Genomic DNA, 17,284 nt, shown 5'->3' with positions numbered 1-17,284 from the left:
GCCGCACCGGCTGCTGCTCTGGTGTCCCTGGGCAGCTAGCCCCCGGGACCACCAGAGCAGCTGCCTTCCCCCCAGCGAGGCTCCCCTGCTAAGATTCAATCAGGGGTACTTATGGTATAAGTTACAGAGAGGTCACCGACCGTGATTTTTTTGTTTCTTGCCCATGACCTGTCCATGACTTTTTACTAAAAATGCCCATGATTAAATCATAGCCTTACCTATGACAAACAGTTGAGCAATTCTGATTCCATCCAGCAGAGAGCAGCAATATACATACACAGTAGCCAGTTCACTACTCTATATAACAGTGGTTTTCAAACTTTTTTTCTGGGGACCTAGTTGAAGAAAATTGTTGATGACCATGACCCAACGGAGCTGGGGATGAGGGGTTTGGGGTGTGGGAGGGGCTCAAGACTGGGACAGAGGTTTGGGGTGCGGGGGTGAGGGCTGCAGGGTAGGGCCAGGAATGAGGGGTTCAGGGTGTGGGAGGGGGCTCTGGGCTGGGGCAGAGGGTTGGTGTGCAGGAGGGGGTCAGGGCTCTGGGCTGAGGGTGCAGGCTGTGGGCTGGGGCCAGAGATGAGTGGTTGGGGGGGAGGGGATAGCTCAGTGGTTTGAGCATTAGCCTGCTAAATCCAGGGTTGTGAGTTCAATCCTTGAGGGGGCCATTTAGGAAACTGGGGTAAAAATCTGTCTGGGGATTGGTCCTGCTTTGAGCAGGGGGTTGGACTAGATGACCTCCTGAGGTCCCTTCAAACCCTGATATTCTATGATCCTATGGGGGGCTCAAGGGTGGGGCAGGGCTCTGGGCTGCAGGTGCAGGCTTGGGGCTGGGGATGAGGGGTTTGAAGTGCAGGAAGGGGTTCTGGGTTTGGGGGGGCTCAGGGCTGGGGTAGGGGATTCAGGTGCAGGAGGGGGTCAGGGCTCTGGGCTGGGGGTGCAGGCTCGGGGATGAGGGGTTTGGGGTGCAGGGAGGGGTTCCAGGTTTGGGGTGCAGGGAGGGGTTCCAGGTTTGGGGTGCAGACTTACCTCTGGTGGCTCCCAGTCAACGGCACAGCCAGGGTGCAGAAGCAGGCTTCCCACATGTCCTGGCACCGCAGACTGCGCTGCACCCTGGAAGCGGCCAGCAGCAGGTCTGGCTCCTAGGCAGAGGCGCGCAAGCGACTTCACGTGACTCTTGCCTGCAGGCACCAACCTCCCTCCCCTTTGGCCTTTTCTAGTATGGCTACAGCTATAAATTACTCTCATGGCTGAAGTTGCTCTTGGTGGCTGAACAAGATCTACCACTGTGATTGTTTTTATTAATCTATCCATTCTCCTTTGTGCTTCTAACCTGCATTCTGCTAATTCCCTGCCAAACACATGCTATGACTGTACCTGTACTAGCAAGAGAAGGTGGGTGAGGTAATATCTTTTATTGGACCAACTTCTGTTGGTGACAAAGACAAGCTTTCGAGCTACACAGAACTCTTCTTCAGGTCTGGGAAACTTACTCAGTGTCACAGCTAAATACAAGATGGAACAGATTGTTTAGCATAAGTAGTTGACACATATTTAGGCAGTTTCTTCATTTGAACTGCATGCTAATATGCCAATTGCTGCCAATGTAATATTGTTTTGTCCTGAGGGGAAATTAAAACCATTTGTTACATATTTTTCTGTCTGAGTCAGGGATTATTTGAAGCCAATCACAGTTCACTTTCCAGTGAAGAGTATTAATATTTTGTGCACTGAACGCACTTTAACATTCTGTGTTGCATCCATGTTCTGTGTTCAGTGATCATCTGGCTTATATTTGAAGAGATGGACTTTCTTTAAAACTTAGCATCCCAAGACATGTATCTACTAAGGACCTATTCAGAACTATCTGATCAGATAAAAATTATTTTCAAGCAGTAATGATGCAAAGGATCATAAAATACCTCATTTATACTACTAATGAAATATTGCAGGGTGGTTTTCTTGAAAAATATGAGAAAAAGTTTATTTTTAATATTGTGGCCCTAGGGCATCACTCTGTGCATCTGGTGATGCTTTGTATCTTCTAGAATTCAAATGTCTCTACTATACTAAGAAGTATACTCCATATACATTTATCCTTCACTTAAGACAATGTAAGCCGTAACTACTACCAAATGGGAAAATGTGGCATACATTATGCATTCATTAAACACTTTATATCAGAGGAAGCCTTCACAACCTTTGTTATAAGTCAGACACCAGAATGTGGCTGGCTTGCCTTTGACTCAAAGTATGTGTGTGTATTCAGTCAAATATGAGGACAGCACCTGAGCCAAAATCCTAAAGAGGCTCACTGCTGGGTTCTCCAGTGGCGTTTGCTGTTGTTTTGTGGCAAGCACAGTTAAATGCTGTAGAAAAATTGACCCGATGAAGGAACAAACCTTCTTTGCATCTGAACATGTTCTATCAAACAGCAAATTCAAATTCCTTGAAGTCACATGCCACTGCAGCAGAAGCAACTGTAGGCCACACAAGAGACCTTCTCTCTCAGGGTCCTGAGCTTGTATCCAGCTGGTCAGCCTCCTGATTTCTTTTCTGTGATCTCAGCTGACTCTGTCAGGCCACTTACTGAATTTCTTAACTCTCCTTCCCGACTTAGCTTCAAAAGGTTCAGCTTTCTCTCCTGGTTTCCCAGGAGGTGACTAGAAGCCACAGAGCCTCACAATTAGGAGGGTCACTGTATTTTAAACAGGATGCTGAGGTGTGGGAGAAACGAGACAGACATGATGGGGGTACTGGAAGAGGATCTGCTAACGTTAATTTGCATAAAGTCTCACAAAACATAGGGCCAGACATATGCTGCCGTGTTCTTAAATGACAATATTCAATTCCATGTTGACAGCTGCATAAGTACACACACGGTCCAGTGAGACATCACAGGTACATGGCACAGTATTAAAGGCAGGTTTAGGTCCACAAACTTGTTCACTAGGCAGCACTGAACTATTTGAACAACTAGCTTGTGAAAGACTAGGCCTATTTAAATAATCAATCACTGGTGCAAGAAGTTCATCTGCTTAATGAGGATGGTAAAATGAGATGACCTCCGGCTAGCCTAGAATTTAACTACGCTGTAACGTGGCTCATCTGCAACGTAGGATGTAATTGTTATGACTGCTTTTAAAAATATTTGTGTGGCTCCGCTTAGTGGTAAAGCTGTGTATAGCTGCCACAAATCAGCACTGTGTGATTTTCAGCAAAAAGGCAACGATGAAATGGAACTGAGTTTTGTGTAGACCTTTCTGATTCCATTCGGCAGCTGTGGCACATAGAATTCTACATACAGCCTGTTCAACCATCTTCTACAGCCCCCTAAAGCCCTTTAGACAGCAGTATTGGGGCACATGGCAGCCATTTTGTACTCAGTTTACAAACACCTCTCGACGTTAGGATCAGTTTTACTGGGGGAGAAAGTGTTTTGATCACTACAAGGCAGTCAGCCCCTCAGTCTCTCAAACACATATGCGCGGATGCAGATATTGGCCAAAACTGCAAGACTAGCAACAAAATTGCAAGAGTTGGTAGCATTAGGTATGTCATCTTTAAAAGTGCAGCCCTTCTTCGCACTTCACTACTGCATTGTAATGCCATTGTACTGTCAGTATTGGGTATGAGCCAAGATGTGGTGTGGAACTTCAGCCTGTCACATAATTGCAACCAGGAGATGAGTGCTACTGGTGCAAGTGAGCCATCTTCCTCCCCGGCCAGGTCTAAGAAATGGACACCATTTTTTTGGATTTCCATGGAATAAAACCTCACTGGTTCAATGGCATCTTCAGGTACACTCCCTCATACCTCGCTATGGAAAATATATTGGATCATCATAGATTGCAATGGAAAAAAACTTTCAGAGCCATACTCAGGACTATTTAGGAACTTCATGGTTCTTCCTGTGCTGCTTAGTATGGGCCACTCAGAACTCTGCAGTAATAGTGAGATAGATCTCATGTTTTCCTGGTCCCTACTGGTCAAAATAAAAGAATTTCTTTTCACTATAGGGCCATCACCACTGATAAGCTGCTCTGATTTCCTCCAGTAGAGAGCAGTGTTACACACTAGCAATTTTGCTGCAATTAAATCTCCCATGTAAAGGATGTATCTAGAACTGGTTGGAAAATGGCAATTAATTAAAAAAAAATTAAAAAGAAAATTAAACAATTTTAATTTCATTCTAAATGGCTCATAGAGTTTTTAAAATGTTGGCTGAAACCATTATTTTTGTTTCCTGGTATAGTTTATTCCCTCCTTTCTATCACTCCCCCCCCCCCCCTAAAAAGAGGAGGGACAAAAAAGAAAAAAATCCCTACAAAACTGATTCAAAGCAATTTTTTTTTACTTTGATGAAAAACTGGACAATTTTGAGTGATATAATATGATTACGCAAAAATCATTGCATTTCCCCCCACATCTTAAAAGCCATTTTTAGTGAAAATGTTTTGACCAGCTCTAGATATATCCATTATTAAATTGATATTACTATTGCTCTCAATCTGTATGTCATTTTTCCATGTGATGATATCTGGAGACCAGCGATTAAGTATTTTGTAAGACTAGTTTTCCCACAAGGCTGGGGATGGGGGGGGGGGACTTTTGAAAGCACAGAAGGTATTTAGGTGCCTAAGTCCAATTGAAAGTCAATGTGTTTTGTGCTCCTAAATGTCTTTGGGGCTTCTGAAAATTTCCCCCTCAGGGTTTAATGATGAGTCTTGCAATCCATCTTCAGTTTCTTTTGACTTTGTAGCACTCTTATCTAGTAGGTTTTTGTGGGGGAGAGTCACCGGGGTTACCCCAGGGATTAATCTGGCCACATGTGAAAACCAGCAAAACACATCCCCAAAGAGTAAAGAATTAGCTCACTAGCAACCACTGAATGTACAGGGCTGGCATGAGGCCATGAGCCCTCAGAGCCCCACAAGATTGTGAAAACAGCTCCCGTGTAATCACTGCCTCCAGAGAGTGCCTAGGGACTGCCCCCTATCATTTCAGGGTTGCCAGGTGTCTGGGTTTCTGACAATGGGACTGAACACCTATTAATTTCCATTTAAACAGAGGACACAATGGTTGAGCTGCCAGCCTCTTCTTCTCCAGGGTAGAGTCAGCAACTCGCACTGGAATCCGTTCCTATGACAGCTCTATGCATGCTGATGGTCACTGAAAACCCCCTCCCCTCTGAGATGTAACTGACTTGATTTGTTCATTGCTGAATGGGAATAAGTAATCATCTCTTTTTAATCCTCTTTGTTGCCTCTAGGTGGTGCTTGTGTATCATTTTCCATATGTTACTCTGGCAGTAGACAGTGCGGACACTGATCAATCCAGCAAAGGGAGAAGTGCAAAATTTAGGATTTATTACTAGAATCAGAAGCCTGAGGAAACAAAACAGTTAGGTCGCCCATGTCAGTTAGGTCCCTGCCAATGAAGGATTATTCCGTATGGTAGATAGGTGTGAGGCTTTTACCACTGCCCTGGGAAACTATATTCTTATCTTATAGATCTCCTGTGGGAAGTTTTCCTGAAATACAGCTCAGTTAACTATTGCTTAATTTCATCCTGTGACTCCGGGTACAACCATAACCAATTCCTCTTCCCCACATAGCCCACATCAGCTGACCCATCTTTACTGAATCGGAAGGTGCCCAATGGCAGAAGTGCTCAGACCTTGGGCACAATAGTTAGAGAGGTGTCCTGGTTTGGGAAGCCCCTGGTTCCCACTGACCCAATCCCCCTTAGATCACCAGGGTCTGCAGGGGGATCTGCAATGGGAGTTAAAGGGGAAACAGGCAATGGAACTTAGCCTTTGGCCTGACCCTGACCTGAAGGCTAAGAGGGCAGGCAACAGAGGAATCCTGATCCTGCAATCCTCAGAGGATGGCAAGTGGCCCCTGCAAATGTGTTTCCATTTGACTTGTTGAGACAGGCACATTTAACCAGCCCCTGACCAGTTTCCCTGCTAATCAGTTATTGTGGAAAGTGCAGGAGGTTTGTGTCTGGGACAAAGTAATTGATCATTCCAAGCAATAAAGGGACACCAAAGGGATACCAACGAGAAAATGTATGGTTAATAACTCACCCTGCTTAGGTCACACTACAGTTCCCTTTCTTGCTGCAGTGCCATGAGGCAAGGTGTAACATCACCTTTAAGAGTAGGTTAGATAAATGTCTATCAGGGATGGTCTAGACAGTATTTGGTCCTGCCATGCGGGCAGGGGACTGGACTCGATGACCTCTCGAGGTCCCTTCCAGTCCTAGAATCTATGAATCTATGAATCAGTCTCAGCTTTACATTTCCCATCTTCTGTCCATTAAACCTAGACCGGCAATGAGAATTCAGTGTGGTGGTTTGTATTTCACATACAGTTAATGTGTCACAATGAGGAATTTTTTCAGCGAGCGTAAGGTCATGAACTTCATCATTTGCTGCAAAGGTGAGGAAGTCTAACGGTTCATGCCCAAAGCATCTCTTAGCATGCTCATGGTATGGTCAGAATTGCATAAAGCACTGCACTGGGTATAGGAAATCGTGTCTCTATGGTCAGGTTGCTCTTTCTCCTATTAAAAGTTTCAATGATTTATACTGTAGATGGTTTTTTGAATTATAATTATAAATCTACATGTATAGTCTGGTATTACTCTAGGATATTTACCATAATGAACTGGCTAGAGGGCATGTGCATCACTTTCCTCCACTGAACAGAATGAAAACTGCTCAACTGTATCATAGACCCCTACTGATAATTGATTGTAGAGATTCTCCTTTTGTTGAAGCAGTAGGGGGAGGGCTTTTGGCTGTAGGACGATCTGCGTTCTATCCCTGCTGCCTCCATGAAGTTCTAAGGGGTCATGGTGTGCAGTATGGTCACACAACCAGGAAATCCCAGGGGTTTGTTACAATACTTTTTAAAAACAAAATTGGAAAATGTACCTGCCCTGCTGCTCCTGGGTTCAGGATTCTGTGTTTCCCTTTAAGAGCAGATAACATCACAACAAGCACTTCGATCAGAGGAGGGAGCAGAAGAAAATGCTCTGCTTTCTGAGCTTGCAACATGCAACTGATCATCTTTAAGGTCCTGTCTACCTGGTAAAAACAATGATATTGGTGGACCTACTGCAACATGGTAATGCACTGAGATGGGGAAAATACAGTTCAGTCATGCAGTGCAGGTGGGAACAAACTATCTTTTAGTCATGCTGTGGCTTTACAACTGAGTGCCCCACCTTGGTAGGAGTTACAATGTAGACAGGGCGTAATATAAGTGACATACGTTAATATATGTGGAGCTGCCTGCTCGCCAAAGAACATATAGGAAATGACAGTCTCTCAACCTAAATGATGATTCACACATCCCAGAGAACACTGCATTTCAATGAACAGTGCAGTTGAGATTTGTAGCCTGGAGCTACCAAGGAGCTGCCAATACCCCCCAAAAACTGAACGTAAGACGAGAATCTATATAGCCTTTAGACAATGGGTATGAGGAAGTTCTCAGCTTGGGAACCATAGGCTATGTCCACACAGCCCACAACAGCGAGTCTCAGACCCCGGGTCAGCAGCCTCAGGCTTGCACTACAGCACTAAAAACTGCTGTGTAGGTGTTGCAGCTCGGGCTGGAGCTTGGGCTCTGCAGCCTACCCCCACCCTAGTCTTCAGAGCCTGACCTGGAACACCTACACAGTTGTTTTTAGCACCACAGCACGAGTCCTGTGTAGACATACCCACAGCATACCAAGGAAAGGGGAAGGAAAGACATGCACTGTGATCAGAGCTGGGACTCTAAACACCTTCACGTTTTGAAGTGTCTGAGCCAGGGTTTTGATGTGATCCATTACACAGAGAAAGGCCACCTGCAAACTGAGAATCAGACTCCAGCCCCTCCTTCCCCCAGAGCTTAAGGGCAGGGGGAACTGCTATTTAATTTGCGCCCATCTCTAATTATGATAACACAGTCTCTGGCTTTTAGCGGGGTTGCTCTAATGAGATTCAGTGATTTTTTTTTTTTTAGAAACACATTTGTGAATTAATTTAGTGCCAATAGAAGGTGTGCCCTGAAAGTGGGGAGACTAATGTCCTTTGACATTCTGTCCAGTCAGGGCAGTGATATACCCAGCACAGCAGACCTCCCAGCAGTCCCAGGTTTTATGGAACTGTCCCACTTTGACCCTCCAAAGCCTCCTGTCCTGGTTGAAGTGCAGTTTGCCCTGGGCCCCCTATTTGAGAGGGCCCCCAAACCGAGTGGCATTATGACCTGCTACACAGGGTTGCAACGACACGTCAGGTTTGGCCCCTCTACTCCTTCAGACAGAGAGGGACGACAGGCCAAACCTGAGTGGTGCTGCAGCATGCTTTAGCCATTGGAAATATTGGGAGGTATGGCACAGTAAAATACGCTTACCTACATGTTACAAACAGCAAGCTACAGATTAATGAGAGTCTTGGGAGGCAGCGTCTTGTGCTTACCGGTCAAATCTAAGACAGACCAGTAATGAGTACTCCAGGGTTCTGTCCCTGCTCTGCCACTGACTCACTGTGTGACCTGGGTAAATCACTTAAGTGCTATGTGCCTCAGTTTCCCCACCTGTAAACCAGGGATAACAGCATTTACTTATCTCACAGGGTTGTTGTGAAGTGTAGTCAACCAACATTTGTATGATGCTTTGGAGATTCTTGGAAATAAGATGCTTTATACATGCAAAATATTAGTGCCTTTATGAACAAATATCCCTGGCTTGGCAGTCTCCCTTTAAATCAGAGATTGGAGCTTGAAAGTAGTAGCTCTGGTTCCTCCAATACAATTGGAGCTGACCTATGCACAGCTTCCTCTCTGTACAATGTCTGCAACTTTTTGGAGGCTAGTCCTCACTGGATATAACTTCACCCTCCTGCCTTCTCTTTGATTGATCAGGCTTTCCCAAGCACCGTTTGCTTTGTAACCAGTGCAGGCCTGTGTAAATAATGGCTCTGTTTACAGAAGAGATGAGTAAGTTTAGGCAGCAGGGTTGAAAAGGCAAAGAATTTTTCCTAGGGGAGGAAACCTTTTTTGAGATAAGGGAACCTGTTAAAAGCTAGTCAGGTTGTTTGTCTACAAGTATTTGGTGGGTGTAAACACAAAGGAGGGAGCAGAATGATTTGGAACGGCACAATTAGGAGAAATGGGATGAAAGCAACAAAGGAAATCTGATGTTGATTATCAGGAAGAGTATTTAACAGTGAGCTCTCTTAGAGTTAGCGCTGAGTGAAAATCAGAATTTCTGATATTTCAGCATCTGTTTTTGCCCCGATTCAGGATGAAAAAAGAAATATTGACATTCCTCACAGAATGGAAAGTTCCAAAATATGTTGATTGAATTTTCATTCAAAGCAAAATGTTTCAACATTTCTGAACTGAAATATTTCATTTCAATCTGTTGAGCCAAATCAAAGCAATTCACTTGGAATCATTTTGACGTTAAACTGCACCTGCACCTGGTGCTGTGGTGCCTTAATGGAGTTGTAGTTTGGATGCCTCTTGCCCTCATTCTGTCCTACAGCCTGGACTCCCCAGCCAGACTGCATTTCCCATGATGCACCTGCAGTCATGGATTCCCATGGTGCATCAGATGGCTTGGTCAGAGAGCTGACTACAGTGCATCATGGCAGATGTAGTTTGGCTAAGGAACCCACCCCAGAGCAGAGAATTGGGCCGTGGAGCACTGCAGTATCTAGAGGGATGCAGTTGAACTGACTCGAAATAAAATCTTTTGGTTCAGTTCAACAAGCCACAATGTTTCAACTTGGGTCAAACTGACCTGAAATGTCACTTAAGGCAGATTTCTCTGAACGTAAAACACTGTAAACCTCAGTGAGACCAGGGCCGGCTCTAGGCACCAGCAAAACAAGCTGGTGCTTGGGGCAGCACATTTTTAGGGGCGGCATGGCCGGCGCCAGAATGCCGCCCCTAAAAATGTGCCCTGGCCGCCCTAGCTCACCTCCGCTGCTGCCGCTCGCGCACCACGGCGCGCGAAACAGCTGATTTGTGCGCCGCTACTCGCCCTCCCTCCCAGGCTCTCAAACCTGGGAGGGAGGGGGAGACTCCGAGTGGCCGCGGCGCGGGCGCCACTTCTCCCCCTCCCTCCCTCCTAGGCTTGAGAGCCTGGGGGAAGGAGGCAGGGCTGGGGATTTGGGGAAGGGGCGGAGTTGAGGCGGGGCCGGGGTGGGGTAATTAAAAAACGGGGGGGGGGGGGGGGCGGCCAAAATTGTTTTTGCTTTGGGCGGCAAAAATCCTAGAGCCGGCCCTGAGTGAGACCCTGGGTCTGAGCACCCCAATCCTTTGGTGATGGTGGAAATCCAGACTTGGATTTTGTGGTTAGCACCCATCTCTCTAATAATGTTCCCCTGAGCTGAACATCCCTGACCTTGGAGGAGGAGCAGGGTATCAGAATCCTAACTGTGATCCTGGTCTGTCCTCTATAACAGGTTGAACAAAACCCCTGGATCCAAGCACCCATGAAGGCTCAGAACTGATCTGAATTATGTGGCTCGGAGCCATCTTTAGTATAAAACACTTTCCCCCTTATTCCCTGCCCTCTGCTAAAATATATAGAGAGAGGGAACTCCCAGGCTGTTATACAAATAGAGAAGATGAGAGCCAGAATCTACAGTGAGTCATGAAACCAGGTTCTTTGTCTCCTCCCAGCTTCTCCTTCCTCTTGTCTTGAGTACATATTTGCACTTGCATTGTGCCTCCTCCCTCCAAAGGTGCTGGACTGTGTAATGTGTTCACTCGCTCCACCCCACCTGGTCACTCACTTATATTCATCCCCTCTTGTTCACAAGGTAGGAGCTGTCCTGTCCTGACACAACAACCCCCTGGAGGCAAACGGTGATGGCAGGAGTCGCAGCTAAGTTGTCCAAAGAGAGAGCTGTATTAGAAGGGCTTGGCTCCAATGGGAAGGCAGTGAAGTATTTAAATCAGGATTATGAGGCTCTGAGGCAGCAGTGCTTGCAGTCTGGCACTCTGTTTAAGGATGAAGAATTCCCAGCCAGTCCTTCTGCCCTGGGCTATAGGGACTTGGGGCCGTATTCCCCTAAAACGCAGGGTATTGTCTGGAAGCGACCCACGGTAAGACAGCTTCATCATTACATGTTTTACTAGATTCAGATCAAATAAGATTCAACCTGAACTTTCACTCCAAAATCCAAACTGAATCTGAGCTGGAACTTTCTTGAAGTCTAGAAAAGGCATAGATTATCCTTTCCTTTCATTCTTTGCCACCTTTCCTCATCTCCCCGGTTCTAACCAGAAGTGAAAGTAATGGAGTATCATAAAAAAGGCTGCTGTCCAACTTCAAGCCCTTTGGGATGTGAGAAGCCCCAGAAATGTTGAGGGAGAGCCTGTTCTCATAAGATTTCCAGCACCACTCTGCAGATATGAGAGGTTTCAGTACGATTGAGAAAAGCATCTGAACTTTTGATGCTTATCCAAATGGAACCTTCAAACCTCCTGGGAATTACTTGTCACCAGTTAAAGCTTATTACTGGTGTCATGTGTTTCCCAGTATTACTCCAGGAAAATTAGGCTTGTACTAAAATAAAAGTTTTAAAAATTCCAACCCCCAAAATACCATAATTTGAAGAGCTGGTTGAAATGTTCTGAATGAAATTTATTTTAATTTTTAAAAATGGGCTTTTTCATGAAAAAATTAGTGTTGTCGATGAAAATGAAAAATGTAGGGGTTTGGGCTTGTTTTGTTTGTTTTTTGTTTATTGGGTTTCCTTTTTTCCCTTGTTTCTCTCCCTTTCCCTCTCCTTTTTTCCTTCAGTGATAAAAGGAAAAATTGGTAAAAAGGAAAAAAGAATGTGTGTGTGTGGAGGGGGGTGGGGGCGGTGAAACTGTAAAACTGAACCTCCAAGATGAAAAAATTCAAAAAGAAAAATTTCAAAATAAAAAGTGTTGCAAAAATTTTCAAATGAATGAAAAATTGAAACTTACTGCATTAAAATAACATTTTTTTATTACAATTCTCCACCCTACCCCCCTTATTTTTTGACAGACTCCTAATTTGGCACTTGAATACTTTGTGCGTGGGTGCTAGGGAAACACATCTTGGCATTGGATGAGAAAACATTTTAACTCACATGTTTGAATTAACATGGTGTTAAATACCACTCACTGCCTAGCGTAGACAGAGTCATGATGACCAACGTGTTAGCTGGTCATGGACTACCTTAGGGTTAACACTGAAGATTAATAGAAGGGCTAAATCCTCTAGCCCTGAATGGTGCAAAGCCAGCCGGGGCAGGGGCAGGAACTCTGTATCCCCTGCACCTTGCAGCAAAGTGGTGGAAGGGAACCTGGGGGAGGGACAGAGTGATAGACGATCTACAAAGCTCTGCTGGACTGTGCGGTGTGCAGAGAGGCTGTGTAGAACACTACTGCAGCCTCAAGGATGCTATAGCAACCACAAGGGCAGCTATAGCAACTTGCCCCGCCCCAAGTTGTGGTGAAGGATCCTAACCCTCCATTTATTCGTTCACCTGAGAAGGGACCAGGATCTGACTCTGACTTTTGAAAGGAATGGAAATCTTCAGTGAGAAGTAACATGCTTAAAGGTCCTGCTCATTTCCCCCCTGGATTCTCCATTCTGCAGGGTTGTTTTTTTTTTTGCTGTAAGCTCTGCCCTGGATTCTGGGGGAATGGAATTACCCTTCACCTGATTTTGTCTGAACTGGGTGGTGGTGACTCAGAGTCTGTAAGTTCCTGCTGGGAAAATGGCCAGTCATGAAACAAACACTCAGTGCTAAATGCACCCCTGCTCCCTGTGCATAGTGCATCTCCGTTTTATGGACAGATATCCTTCCATCACAGGCCTTTTTTCTGTGCTTTGTCACTAGGTTTGTATAAAACTGATTGGAGGAAAGTAGACAATGCCTAGGAAGACATTTACTGTCTAATCACTTGGCATATATTCAGAAATGACAGGTATTGCAGCGTATGTCTACACTGCAATTAAAAACCTGCTGAGGCTGGTGCCAGCTGACGGGCTCGCAGGGCTCAGCTAAGGGGCTGTTTAACTGTGGTGTAGGGTAGATGCTCAGGCTGGAGGCTGAGCCCTGTGGCCTGCCCCCCTCGCAGAGCCCAGGTTCCAGCCCAAGCCTGAACATCCTCACCGCAGTTAAACAGCCCCTTAGCTGAGCCCTGCAAGCCCAAGTCAGCTGGCACCGGCCTCCGTGGGTTTTTAATTGCAGTGTAGACGTACCCTAACTGAAAATGAGTCACGCTGGGCTCTTTTGCCACCAGGTGCTGCTGCAGCAGAGATCTGCTGTACGTGGGCTGTTGGGAGGGGGCTGCTCAGTGCCCCAGCCCCCTTCCTACACCCTACCCACCCAGAGAACAGGATACTGTGGGGGGGGGGGGCGGGGAAGGTTGCTCGACAATGGGCCAAAAGCAGGCATAAGCAAAGCAGGCAGCACCTCAGAGAGCTTTATCTCATGCAAGCTTAGACTCACAAGCTGACCCACCTTCCTCTCCAGCAGCGGGATTAAAGGGAGAGCCAGCTCATGGACTAGTTCTCCTCTCAGGCGTTGCGGGAACCTCTCTTGTTAGGGCAGCATAAATCATAAGGCCCACCCTGGCTCCCCCACCATCCAAAGATGTGTATTCTGAAGCAAGCTGTCTGGCAACAGGGCCCAGCTCCCACTGGGAAAGAATCTCAGCTTCTCTCTTAACACCTACATCCCAATAACTCTTCTGTATGCTGCTTATCACCAGGGCCGGCCCACAACATTTTGGCATCTGAGGCAGGGAGCTCAAATGACGTCCCCATGCTCCCTCGCTTGGGCCAAAACTTTGAAAGGTCTCAATTCTGCCTTCTTCCTGTTCTACTCCTCTCATGGTACTGCTCTGCTACCTACCCCCAATAAAGGAGAACTAACAACTTAAAATGCCTTGTTCAAAAATTTTAAGTAACACTTAACTTTCAAACGCCTGAACAGCAAATGTAACTTTTCTTGTCTGCATAGTAAACACTGGCATTTTTATCTGTTTGAATAATCTAAGTGGTGCTTTCTGTGCCTTCTTGGTTGCAAAGATTTGAACTGCTTCCTGAAGGTCCACAGTCTGGGCCAGCTCATGCTCTATTGAGATGGTTGCAAGACTGACCAGCCTCTCCTGTGTCATTGTGGAGTGTAGATGTGTTTTTATTAACTTCAGCTTGGAGAAGCTGCATTGTCCACTGGTAGCTGTTACAGGAAGTGTTAGAATTATGTGCAGAGCAAAAAAAGCATTTAGAAAGAGGGTGGTCATCTTATTTGTGCACATATAGTCCAGAACAGCCTTTGGAGTTGATCCTGCTGAAATGTATCTTGAAAGGGCTTTCAGTTCATCACCTAAATCACTCGCATCAATATCGCGCATGTCATCGTGTGTCAACACTGTCTCTAGTGCCCTGCATTGCTGGTGTAGGTCTTCTTCAGGGATAGTGAGGAGTTTTGGAATATCATACAACATCCCAAATATACTGCTGTGTTCCTTGAGCTGCATGAAACGTTCTTCAACTGACTGTATTGCACAATCTAGCACCTGGTTAAAGAATTCAACTTTGAATTGTTGTTTGGGGTCTCTTATGGGATTATCCCGTGCCTCGTAATCAAAATGTCGTCTTCTTCGGTGACTCTTGTATTCTTGAATGGGTGGGAAAATAGTTTCAGTGTGAAGTTCCTCTGCCCACTTCTGTGCACTCTTCAGAACGTTTTGAAATCCCTCATCTGACAGGTAAGACTGTAGGTATGACTTTGCTTTGTCCAGTTGTTCCATTGTTCCAGATATATCAAGGTCAACACCTTGGAGTCTCTTGCTTACAACATTTATTTCAAACAGTATGTCATGCCACAACACTAAGCCACACAGAAATTTGAAGTTATGTATGTTTCTGGTGAGTCAATTTCCCTCTGCCACTGTTCTCCCACAGATAGTTCCTGTCATAGCATTATCCTCCATAATGGCAACTATGGCATCATCTATCTTCCCAATTTGGTGTTCGATAGGCTTTATCGCCTCCACTTGACTTTCCCATCATGTGGCATTCAGTGGTTTCAGTGTCAGAGAGGATGTTCCCAGATGTTGCTTCAAAATTTGCCATCGATGAGTTGATGCAGAGAAAAATACATAGATCCTTTGAATTACATTAAAAAATTCAGCAGCCTCACTAGAAGCTGATGCCACATCACTGACCACCAAGTTCAATGAATGAGAACTGCATGGGACAAAAAAAGCTCGAGGGTTTAACTCTCGGATCCGTGTCTGCACTCCTCTGTTCTTTCCTCTCATGTTGGCAATATTATCATAGCCCTGACCTCTCAAGTCAGCTATCGCAATTCCCATATCTTCCAGCTTTTTAAGAAGCACATTTGTCATACCAGCTCCTGTAGTATCAACAATGTCAATAAATTCTAGAAAATGCTCTCTGACAGTTACCATTGCAGGGACATTTTCACTAGGTTCGGTTGTTGTTACAAAACGCACCATTAAAGTCATTTGTTCTGTATGGCTGATGTCAGGTGTGCAGTCCAGAATAACAGAGTAATATCTTGCTGACTTCGATCTGCCACAATCTTCTGTTTGACTTTTGTTGCCAGTAACTGTGTGATCTCATTTTGAATTGTTTTTCCAAGGTAGTGGTGTGTGTACATTTCTGGGGTGGTGACTCTTCTTAGATGCTCCTGGAGTACAGCATCAAACTCAGCCATCAGCTCCACAATTTTAAGGAAGTTTCCATTGTTTGGCACATACAGCTGATCTGAAGTGCTATGCAGTGCTAGGTTTTGGGTAGCAAGCATTCTCACAATGGCAGTGAGCCTTTTCAAAACATTTTGCCAGTAAAGAGACTCTGATGCAATCTTCTCTTGATGCTGATCATCTATGGTGGCCTTTAACCTTAGTCTCATCTCAAGCTCTTTCCACCTATGGAATGCTCTCTGGTGATTTGCTGCCTTCTCATGGCATGCCAGATTTCTAGCCAGATTTTTCCAGTCCTTTGTTCCTGTAGAACCCAATGTGGCTGGAACATTAGACTGGAAGAGTTTGCAACAAAAACAGTATGCAGCATTCTGGGTTTTTGACTACATAAGCCATGGCCTCTCCACTTTGTCACCATTGGGGATTTCACACCAGTAACGTGTTGGATGGAAGATTTTATTTCTTCTATTTTCATTGTCTTTGGGGAACATGAAGTTTTTTACTTGCTGTGGCCCATGCAGTACAAGGAAGTCCCTCAGGCTATTGCTCAAGTGGGTCCACAGTCCTGGATCATCTAGACTTAAGGAACTAAACTCAGCAGCAGCTGTTTCTTGCGCCTCCACCACACTCTTCTCTGATCTACACTTTTCTTCAGGAATGTGCCTGGTTACATCCATTTGAGATGGAGATATGGATGCTGCAGTAGCTACCAGGTCACCTGCACTCTGACTAACTGGAAGATCAGGCATCTCCTCACCACTCACATCCTCACTGGGGCCGAAAGGCTCACCGTGAACATTTGTGTCTATGTATCTCAGGAGAGATCCTTCCTGCTTAGATAGAAAAGCTTCCTTTGCTTTCTTTCTTTTTCTGAATGCTGCCCCAGAGGGGTGTTTTCTTCTTTCACTCATGACTGCTGTTCTGTGCCAGCTAGAGTGGCTCTCAACACTCAATTGAAGGGGACAGATAAGCAGGCTGGTAGCAGGGCCTGAGTGAGGGAAGATATCAGCATTTTATGGGCCTAACTGGCTCCTACTACTTCAGTTAACTGCCTGTTCTCCTCAAGTGGGTTCAGGGAAGCAGCAGGAAACAGGAAGCTCCCTGAGAAGCTGGTGTTAATCAGTCCAGGCTCCTGGGGATGCTAGAGAGGTACATAAGAGGCTCCTCCTCCTCTCTCTCCCTGCAGCTCCTGCTGCTTTCTGTTATTCCCGCTCACCTTTTCTCCTGCCTGCCTGTTATGTCTCTTGTGCCCTCCTTCCTCCAGCACAGCACTCCACCATCTCTGTGCATCTAGAGCAGAGAGAATACATATGCACCAGCAGCAGACACAATTTTCTACACTCTAGGTCCTAGTGGCACCCCTCCACAGTCTGGCACCTGAGGCGGCCGCCTCAGTTCGCCTCCTGGTAAGGCCAGCCCTGCTTATCACCAGGGCCGGCTCCAGGCACCAGTTGAGCAAGCTGGTGCTTGGGGTGGCAGATTGTTCGAGGCGGCATTCCGCCCAATCCTAGGGCGGCACGGCCACTTTTTTTTTTGTTCCGCTCTGGCCACCCTGT

At 45.8% G+C, this 17,284-nt stretch overlaps 1 protein-coding gene across 1 annotated transcript in view; it reads left to right on the top strand.

Moving 5' to 3' along the window:
- The first annotated feature begins 3,628 nt into the window (after positions 1-3,628).
- The window catches only part of CAPN8 (calpain 8), a 50,753-nt gene continuing 37,097 nt past the window's right edge, over positions 3,629-17,284 (top strand). Inside the window, exons 1-2 of the mRNA XM_026657670.1 lie at positions 3,629-3,645; positions 10,868-11,114. Of these exons, the coding sequence (XP_026513455.1) occupies positions 3,629-3,645; positions 10,868-11,114 (264 nt within the window). The remainder of the gene's footprint in view (positions 3,646-10,867; positions 11,115-17,284) is intronic.

This window comes from Terrapene carolina, unplaced genomic scaffold (assembly GCF_002925995.2).
Source record: "Terrapene carolina triunguis isolate 2854851 unplaced genomic scaffold, T_m_triunguis-2.0 Scaffold262, whole genome shotgun sequence".
NCBI classification, from domain to species: Eukaryota; Metazoa; Chordata; order Testudines; family Emydidae; genus Terrapene; species Terrapene triunguis.
Note: the sequence above shows the minus strand (reverse complement) of the source record. Positions and strands in the feature narration are given on the sequence as shown.